The 10,666-nt window shown below is 39.0% G+C and overlaps 1 protein-coding gene across 1 annotated transcript in view; it reads left to right on the forward strand.

The window, feature by feature from the left end:
- Positions 1-10,337, forward strand: part of mthfd1l (methylenetetrahydrofolate dehydrogenase (NADP+ dependent) 1 like) — a gene marked incomplete at its 5' end in the record, with an annotated part of 46,455 nt that extends 36,118 nt beyond the window's left edge. Inside the window, 2 exons of the mRNA XM_080883919.1 lie at positions 9,180-9,292; positions 9,477-10,337. Of these exons, the coding sequence (XP_080740045.1) occupies positions 9,180-9,269 (90 nt within the window). The 3' untranslated portion in view covers positions 9,270-9,292; positions 9,477-10,337. The remainder of the gene's footprint in view (positions 1-9,179; positions 9,293-9,476) is intronic.
- Positions 10,338-10,666: the final 329 nt, after the last annotated feature.

A 10,666-nucleotide genomic window follows, 5' to 3' on the forward strand; every position in this document is an offset into this window, starting at 1 on the left:
AAAGCAGCTTCTTAGATACACACTAGGATGTTCCTGGTGACTAATTTACTAGTTGTTTAAACAGGAAGAAGAAAAGACCAGACTACTTTAAAAGATGGAGAACATCCAGAACTGACCACAGTCAGGCTTAAACATTCAGGGTGGGGGCAGGCTTCTGTCCAGGCTGGATTCTTGGATAGTGGACGGTGGAATTGCAGCATCTAGCATTCAGCTGACTTGTCGCCCACATCCCTACTACACGTGCTTCATACATGCTGCACCTGTGAATCGAACCCTGTTTTCCCAGGTTAAAGTCTTCTGTTTAATCACACCACACCATCTTACTTCCGATCTGGAATTTTTTGCTCTTCTTGCTACTTCATAGAACTTACCTGAACTCGCCTGACAAAACCTGTGATTGGCTCCAATCTTAGTGTAGAGTTTCTATTTTAAAAAGCCCAGTAATGGCACAGGATTCCCTGTGTGCTGAAAGATTATTATGGATTTTCTTGTCCAGTGATGGCAAAAAACAGCTGTCTGTTTCAGTTTTCATTAATTTTGGATAACTCTGTTATCTTAATGACCTGCCGGCCAACAGGTCCAGTAAATGTATTTATCTGGTAATTGACCTGTGCCTCAACTGCAGCTTTACTAAAGTTAAATTAGACACGAGGCAGAGATTGATCAAGTTGCACAGCGTCATTAAACGCATTATTCAGTTCTTCATCATCAAGGCAGCAAACCTACATGAACAGATGCGTCTATGGTAGTATACATGTAGCATTAGAATGAATTAGGCCTGGGTATCGTCACTGATTTCTAGAATCGATTCAATTCCGATTCACAAGGTCCCGAATCGATTCGATCCACGATTCGATTTAATTCGATTCGATTCGATTTAAATCTGGGAAATTTTGACAGTCAGAAATATTATAATTCAGATCAGTACATTTACATATTTTTGTATCAATAAAAAGGAAGCTGACACACGCAAGACTTTATCACAGGTGTAAGCGTCACAGCAGAGGCCTTTGTGTCAAAGTAGCTGAAGATAAAACACAGAAAAACATGAAGGAGATTTTCCTGGCCTGGGATTTTATAAAAATATTCTGCAGTACATCAAAAACGAAAGAAAACCATTAATCAACATATGAACATTACCTCTGAAGTTACAGCGGTTTTATTAGAGACACGGCTAAGCGTTTTGCATTTTGAATAATTTTAAAAAGTTTAAATTTGTTCAGTATTGAACAGCAGAAATGAGGTTTTCTTTTCGGAAGAATGTAAAAGGGAAAAAAACAGCGGCTGACAGCGCTGTAAACAACAGTAGACTTGTGCATAACAAGCAAGCGAATAATGAAGAAAGGGAAACTGTTCTTGAAGTACACAGAGAGAGAGAGAGGGAGAGGGAGAGAGAGAGAGAAAGAGAGAGAGGGGGAGGGAGAGAGAGAGAGAGCTGTGCATCGTGGTGGAAGCAAAACAGTAAAAGTCAGAGTGAATTCATGACGATGTTTATTCAATATTGTTTGGAGAGAGATCAAACTAACAGCTTTAGAATCAGCGCATAAAGGGCGTGAACACAAAGCGCGGACCCGCCGACAGATCAGAATCAGCGAGCTGTCGGCTTTCAGCCCCGACTGTGAGAAAGGTGACATCTAACTGATTCTGATCGAATTCGGGTCGCGCTGTGTTTAAGTCTATGTGCAGAATCCGTGTACCTGCTCTCATTTACTGTCTTAACTGTTTGGTGGTTCTTGAAATTTTGTGAGGTTTCACCAGAGATTCTGGCATTTCGGGTAAAATAAATTTATATTAAAAAAATCGATTCAGGATTTTAATGAATCGATTTTACGTTATCCAAGCCAGAATCGATTTTAATCGATGAATCGATTTTAAAAACCCACCCCTAGAATGAATACACCATACACACCACAAATAAGCAGTAAATGTACAAAGGTTCACAAACAATGGAACACCTTTGGCAAAACGAAGGACAATTTACAAGCTTGGCTTTATTTATCTATGCAAGCACGCAGCCTGAAGTACATCACAGAAGAAGATTCAAAATTAAAGATTAAAAGTTTAAAAAGTTTGGCATGAAAAAATAAAAACCTGTAAGTACACACACATTTACAAAAAACCTGTACAGGATTTGTCATTCATTGACAATCAGTGATACTGTTTTTTTAGCCCCAAACAGGATGCACCGTAGTCCGTAAAAAACGTAAGAAGTCCAAAGTGCACGGTTCAGAGTTCAGACTAGATCTAAAACTAGGGCTGTTCGATATAACGATAGATATCGGATGACGATATAAAAACGTCTATCGTTTCATTTTACACTATTGTTTGTTTTGTGGTGTTGCAAAATAAACTGTTTACAGCAATATTTTTTCATTGTTTTGATGGTCACTGTAGTGGCTATATTAATTTCTTCAAGTTCTCTCTTTCTCCTTTATTTAATATAACTAAACTACAGACGGACAAGCCCCTGTTTTTATGCGTTGTCGTTAGCAACAACGACGGTAACACCATCGCGTGTCCGCTTGTTTATGTTCCACATAAACCTTTCACAATAAAGCTCAAGATCCTGTTGAGACTTTTCAAAATAAACTGAATCACGTGAAAGAGCAGATTATTTACGGATGAGAAGTAAAAAAAAATAAAAAAAAGAGCCGCCAGGTGCTAAAAAATAAACCTTAGACTTAGACTAGATGTATAGTTTCATGCATCGGTTAAAACACTCGACTCCAGGTACATGATGCGCAGCTGGAAACACTTCCCGCAAGTCGAGCTGCCCGAGATTCACAGAATTTACAGAATATGTTACAGTTTTGTGATTTATATCGTTATCGGGACGATAGAATTCTTATATCGGGATATGAGATTTTGGTCATATCACACAGCCCTATCTAAAACTTGTTAAATCTCATCTGTTCTTCACATTTTATCCATTGATTTCTATCAGACACAGATGAACCATAAATCTTAAAATGAAAACAGCTTTAATAAAAACCCCATTACTCAATAACCAAATAAACTGTGGAGAATCTGTGTGACTTTTAAAGATTTACTGTTATGGACTTCACTTATTAAATTATAAATTGACACAAGTGTTTTTTGGTCTTTTAGATTTCATAATCTTCTCAGTACTTTTTCAAACTCTGCTGCTTGTTGACCGAGACACTTCTCCAAAACCAGTGGGGGGTAAAAAACCAGCTACATTGTCTCCTCCAGGGCTTTCCCCAACAAAGGCACATTGTGTTTGGGCATAATGAAGGGACTTATTTGCCTGAATGGGCTTTCCAACTTTAGCCACGGAGTGTTATGTGTTTTTGCGAGTGCCAACTTGTTCTCAGGCTTGAGAGGAGGACTGGCAGAACAGCACATCTTTTGTTGCTTTCATCACTTTGAAAGGTTTTCATACACTTTTTATTACCTTTTTATATTTAAATGTGCTGCCCAATATTTCATTCAAGGACAAGAAAAGTGAAAGGACCTTTTACTTGTGAATCGGAATTGATATTTTTAAATAAGGTTTGATTTGCCTCCTCCTGTGAGCTGACATTTTGTAGTCTTTCATTCAAGTAAATAAAGTGAAACTGGGATTTTGTTGCAGAACAAGGGGATGAATTTATTCCTTGCAGCTTTGCTTTCTACTACAGGAATGGAAAACATTTGCATTTGTACACAGAAGTCATCACAAAAGCAGTCTAGAGTTGTAGGGACAGAGTTTTCCCCCGTAACGATTTCTAATCACATGTCATATGTCTGTTTTTTCTGAATGGAAGCCCTTAATCGGATGCTTCTGTTCATTATTTATCAGCTGATTGTTATGACATGAGGAGCATGCACGCTAGCTAGGGCAGGAAAAATAATTTAATATTTGAATATGGAACAAAACGATTTTCCAAAACATGGCTTCTTGTTCTGGTTAATGCAGAGATCCATGGCTAAAGTGAGATTCATCAATGATAAGCCTTATAATTAGTGTATTTAATGTAGGCACACACATTTCTATAAAGTTTAGAGGGTGGTGGAGTAAATCCTACAGGTGGACAAGTTAAAATGAGATTTTATCGGGCCGGGGGTTTCCACTAAAAGGTTAATTTTAGTACCAAAAATATCAAATTACATCAAGAACAGCTTCCTATTAAATCCAAATGGATCTGATTTTTAAAGCCTACCGTATTTTTTTGGACCACAAGGCACTGGATTATAAGGCGCACTGTCGACAAACGGGTCTGTTTTCATACATAAGGCGAACCGGATTATAAGGCGCATTAAGCGAAACAAAAGACAGATAAGTTAAAATTTGCTCAACTCATTCTTCTTGTTTCCTCCACTTCTGTAACATTAATTCATTAATTTTGAATTCTCTCTATTCCCATGTTGTTGCAGTATATTAATGACTAACCTCATATTGTGGATGGATTATCTCAGTTGTTCTCCTGACTGAAGTTTGGTCCGTTTACAGCATCCTGCCATGCGAACCCTCACGTTAACTTTTATCAGTGGAAAAAAGTTAGAGTTCATCCTCCAGCTTCACTGTGTTTATGTTATGCTAACATAGCGGTGTTGCTAGCAATCACATAGTACATCATTATATACCAGCTAGTCCAATTTCAGTAACCCTATAAAAGTCACTGCTGTTTAGTTTTCTGTCTTCATTTACGTTGGAAGTGATAGCAGAGCTGTACGTTTTAATTTTTTCAGAAATCTCTCAGTCAGAACATGCTATATCATGTTTTAGGTGGAAACTAGCGAGCTAACTTCCTGCTAACGGCTAACTCCGTTAAATTTAATAAATTCTGTTTTCGTGGATGCCTGGATGTTAAACTTAATTGTTGCACCTGGTAAAGCAGCAATGCTGATCATTTTATCAAAGTTGAAAGAATTTTGACAGTTTTTAACTTTCGGTGATGCTGCAGTGTAAGTTTGAGTTTGGGACCTGAAGAAGACTGAGTTTTGGACCCAGATTACTCAGCGAGGCTCCTGACTACAGTAGCCATAATGCTCCAAAAATCCATCAAGCGGTGCGGCTTCGTAGCTTACGAAGTCGTACTAAAACATTTTTGACAGATGTTTGAGCGCCGTGTCGCACATAAAATTAGTTCGAGGTCAGTAAGCACAACCAGAATTCATACATAAGGGGCACCAGATTATAAGGGGAACTGACGATTTTTGAGAAAATTAAAGGATTTTAAGTGCACCTCATAGTGCGGAAATATGGTAATTTCAGTATCAGATGTGCAATCGATGCCTCAAGGTACATATTGGACATCACAAATGTTTGTTCTGTTTTTCATACCTGATAAAAAATATTAATTAAATGTGTGTGCAGAATACTTACCGAATTCAATTCAGTTAAATTAAAAATTTTTATACAGTTCGAAATCACAACAACAGTCGCCTCAAAGCGCTTTATATTGTAAGGTAGACGCTACAATAATGCATACAGAGAAAAACGAAGTAATCATAAGACCCCCTTATGAGCAAGCACTTTGGCGACAGTGGGAAGGAAAAACTCCCTTTTAACAGGAAGAAACCTCCAGCAGAACCAGGCTCAGGGAGGGGCCTGGCCATCTGCTGCGACTGGTTGGGGTGAGAGAAGGAAGACTGGATAAAGACATGCTGTGGAAGAGAGACAGAGATTAATACCAGATATGATTCAATGCAGAGAGGTCTATTAACACATAGTGAGTGAACACTGTCTCTGTTTCAGCTCAGCCGTTCAGTATGATTTGATCAGTCTCTCATGTCATTGTGGAGAATTTTGGCCAACTCTTCTTTACAACATTGCTTCAGTTGATTGAGGTTTGCAGATATCTGTCATGCACAGCTCTCCTGAGGTTCTGTCACATTGTTTCAGTCAGGTTGAGCTCTGGACTTTGTCTGGGTCACTGCAGCACCTTTTCTTTGTCAGCCCTTCTGTTGTAGACTTGCTGCTGTTCTTGGGATCATTGTCCTGCTGCATGACCCAGTTTGACCCAAATGTGAGGGCTGCCTCACATTTGACCCTACAATACTTCTCTATACAGAGGAGTTAAAGGCTGAATCAGTGAGTGCAAGCCGTCTATGTTCTGTGGCTGCAAAAAAAGTGCACATTTATCCAATCATTAAGTATTAAGTATTTCAAAATGTTTTCTTATGATTGTAAGGACAGATGTTTCACATATGTCACACTACCTGCATTCCCTTTAGATTTAGGCTTCTTAGTGTGTCCTATTAGATTTTAACATTTTTATATTTTTATGTTATATTAATGTTATTACAAGTTATTTTCATGTTTTGGCTGCTATAACACAATAATTCCAATCTTTTGGGATAAATAAAGTATTTGTTATCTATTATGTTTGTTCACAGAGAGAAACATTCCTTCTTTAGCCAATTAACTCTACTCATCAGTCTACATAGTTATAATCAAAACATCCAACAATAACCCAAATTATTATTATTTTTTTTAGGGGGAGGGGGGATTTCCAGAACTATTATCCAAATTGGTGAGGAATGTAGGCAAGGAATGTAGACAGAAAAATATTTTTTTGATATCGCATGATGATTTTTGCGGAGCTTTTCCTTTATTAGATTAGATATTGGTAGCGCTAGAAGCAAAGCAAAGGAGGTGGTATAAACAGAAAGGCATGAAGTGACTGGAGCAGTAAATGCTGCAGTTAAAGTGAAAGTCCCCCCGCACTCCACCCCTGAAAAATATTTAATTGTCATTCAAGTCCTGTACAACTTTTTCAATAATCCAAATCAGGCAGCAAAGAGACCACCAACATGTCATTTAATTGAGAACGATCATGTATTTTAATTAGCCTAACCATAACTCAGTAGCATAGCAGTGGTGTACGTTTTTTGTCCATCCATCAGTTTTATGCTGCTTATCCAAGGCCCAGTTGCCAGGATTAAAGTCTAACTAGAGAAGCCTAGCCTTCCTTCTCCCTAGCCACCTCCTCCAACTCATCCAGGGGACACCAAGGGGTTCCCTCAGTGTAATTTCGCCAGTTTTTCCTGGGTCTTTCCCAGAACATTCACCTCAACTGGTGAACCAATCCAATCCTCATCCTAGCTTTAAAGCTGACCCCGGCCACCCTTCAAAGGAAGCTGCATTTCCACCACTTCTATCTGTAATCTTCTTTTTTCCATTACTACCCAGAACTTGTGGCCAAAGGTGAGGGTATAAATGTAGATCGATCGGTAGAGTGACATCTTTTCTTCTACGCTTCACTCTCTCTCAAACGCAATTCGTTGGTGCAGTGTCCTTCGGACGCCACACCAAACCATTGTCAGTCTTCACTCTCCCCTCAGCCGTAAACAAGGCCTCAAGATAGTTCAACTCCCTCATTTGGGGCAGCACCTGCTCCCTGACCAAAAGTGGGAACGCCACAAACTACCTGACCAACTCCTCTTAGCCTTGTAGATCCTGTTTCCCATGGATGCATGGACAGAGAACTTTTAATAATATGTTGGAGAACGGCTACACTGATCATGTTATTGGATTTTTAAAGAACTTTGACCTTATTTTATTTGTTAATGGTCCCTCTCTGTTTCATTTTGGCAACTGAAAGAGCATTGGGACCTCTTAGTTGGATTCATTTGGGATGTAAGCATTGACGGTGGACTTTAAAGGACACGCCCATGTCACAGCAGTCATATTTGAGGAATTGTTATCCGCTCTGTGAGATTGCGAAGGCACGTTCTCCTTGTTTTGTGCTTCTGCAAGTATGCAGAGCCATGTTTCCTCAGACAGGAAGCTCACTGCCCACTTCCTCCTGTTTAATTCCCACTTGTGGGTCCATAAAACTGCTCCTGGGTCAGAAGAAGGGAGGTATGCAAAGAATGTCGCTGTCTGTCTAATGAGCAAGATAATTTACTTTTGAGTCTGGACGGGATGAACCGGCTGGGTTTTGAGAGAGTAAAAGGAGTTTATGAGTCACATAGGAGTCTTTGATCCATTGAACTGTGCAAAACATGCCCTTCTCCCCCCCGACTATGTAACAGAGACCCAGACCTGACTAAATAACTTTTAATTAGTTGCTTAGATAGCTTGATGTCATCATCTCGTGAACCATGATAATGTCAAATTTCTTTTGGCAGCATTTCCAGCCTCTTATGTTTCTTTTCTTCTTCTAGAGTCAGTCTCAATGTACTTCCACGTGATGCTCTGTAACTGACACAAGCTTTCTCGTTGCACTGTAGACATGATCAGGATTAACAGGACGGTTCCTCTGTTGACTCATTGTCATTCAGAAACTTAAACACGAAGTCTTTCTGGCAGATGTGATGGATCAAAACCTTTTAATGTAAAATAATTACAAGGCCCTCTAAACATTTTTCCGTTTATGTTTTTCTATTTTTAAAACTCTAAGATATATCTCAGTTGAGCTTCTTAATGCCCAAATCAAAACTGTGATTCTCTCTGACTTCACATAGCGCTTATTAACTGTCTCGTACCTGCAGGACCTCTTTTCGTTTATATTTTGACAACAGTAAAAACAAAGCTGCCATTTTCTGCGGGCGTATTCATCACCGCTAACCTTGAGTTAAATTAAGTCTAGATTACAGTTATCGAGCTTGTGTGGAATGACCCTATTCTGTCTAATTTACACAAGTTGTGATGCTAAATGTTGGCAGATGGTGTTTTGGTGTAGAGCAGCTGTGTTGTGGTGACGGCCTTAATGTGAGGTCATTATATAGATTGTAATTTTACCTTCTTATCTGATTTTTGTGGCCACTGACAGTTTCATGAGAAGATCTGTACCAGCTGCGTGTGCTTCCTCGGATATGTCCACTCATTAAAAGCTTTCTTGAAATTCGACTAGATTAGGATAATAGTAGACAACAGACATATTCTTTTTTTTCTTTTCAAATTCTATTGTTTGTTGATGAGTTTAATGTCATCTGAGCACCTTTTTGATTTCTAGCAAACGTGGATTGTCACATAAAAAGGATTTTAAGTACATCCATTAATTCAGTAGCTTATAAATCCACCTCTAGCATTTGATTAGCAGTGTTATTATTCTCTTAATTCTGTGGTCTGATATTTCCATATATGCATTTTTTTTGGTGACTTCTCATCAAACTCTTTGTTTGATACATGATTACAGTAAATGATTGACATAATTAAAATTAAATAGATCAAAATTAGATTTATAATAGTTCAAATATGGGTTCTTCTCTGATGTGTTTTCCCTCAGATGAGCACAATGCCTGGCCTGCCCACACGACCCTGTTTCTACGACATTGACCTTGACCCGGTCACGGAGGAGATCACTGGGCTCTTCTGAGCATGCTCCCCAACGTTATTCTCGTGGGTATCATCTCATCTGTATCATATAAATGCTTCTGAAGAAGCTGCCATTGTTTCACTTTACATATTTCACAAGCAGCTATTGACAGTACAGTTCGTTACATCGACTGGCTGCTGGGACTTTGCTGCGTCTCCAGGCTCAGAGGCCCTGCAAACATCTTTGTTTTTGTTTTTTTGTTCCCAGGCTCCCTGCTCTGTTTTCAGGAGCATGGGCTCCATGCATTCACCATAAGGCTCATCTAAACCTGAGCCACTGGCAGGAAACAATTTCTTTCTCTTCCCAGCTGATCCGCATCAAAGCAACATGGAAGAAGAGGGAGGATTAGTGGACCATTAGACTAGCATTATGCTGCATTTGCACGTGTGTCATATGCCAAAGACCATGCCCTACAACCATATATATGTATATCATACATCCTCTACTTGTGTCAACTTTTTTCTGGGTATAGAAGAGTCCATTTTCTTGGATTTTATTTTGTTGTTTCCTTGGATGTCTAACTTCTGTTTGTTTTTCTGGAAAGAAAATCAAATGTCTTAATACAGTGTTGTTGTTTTGTACCTAAATGCAGTGAGTGGGCAAACTTGTCAATTAAGATGCTGGTGTACGCACAAAACGCCCTCATGTGACTTTGAGTTTCCTAATCTGTTAAGTGGTGCTGAATGTTAAAGGTGCTTTACATACACTGAGAAACACTACAAATGTCAATTATGTTCATAATTTCTAAGCAGTTTTTTCTTTAAGTATTAGTAAATTATTTTGTTTTGTGGTTTGACAAGAATATCTGTGCTTCTGTCATGTTATATATGTTGTTTGGAGGTATTTCAGACAATACCAACCAACCAGATTCTGGAGCTTCTTTAAGTGTTACCTTCAGAAAAGATAAAGTCAGCTCATTTTCACTTTTTTTCCATAGAGTGTAAAACAAACAGAGGTAGTACTCTCTGAAAACATCTGGTACAATCCTGAAAGCTGCTGTATGTCAAACATTTCATTTGTCAAAGATCAAAAGTGCCTTATAGCAGTAATAATAAACCTTTTCTTCACTCCAAAACTGTGTATTTCTGTTTTTACGTCAAGCATCAGACATGAGCTCTTTTCTTGCTGTTGTCTCGCGATTCTTTTTGAGATGCCGCGATACAATCGTGCCTCCTTTCACAGATGAAACCTTTAAGATTTTCTGTGCTTTTTTTCATTTCTTCGCATGCGTTTTGGAACGGTGTCTGAAAACAGATGATCCCCCTCACCCCCCAGCAGCACCCCAGGGTGCAACATCTGTCATTATGAGGTGTTTGGGTTTTCAGCATGAAGCCAAGTGTGCATGTGTGCACATGTGTCATAGCTGGCATTCCACACTTTCAAAGTCTCCGTGATAT

This window comes from Rhamphochromis sp. 'chilingali' (assembly GCF_963969265.1).
Source record: "Rhamphochromis sp. 'chilingali' genome assembly, chromosome: 5".
Classification (NCBI taxonomy): Eukaryota; Metazoa; Chordata; class Actinopteri; order Cichliformes; family Cichlidae; genus Rhamphochromis; species Rhamphochromis sp. 'chilingali'.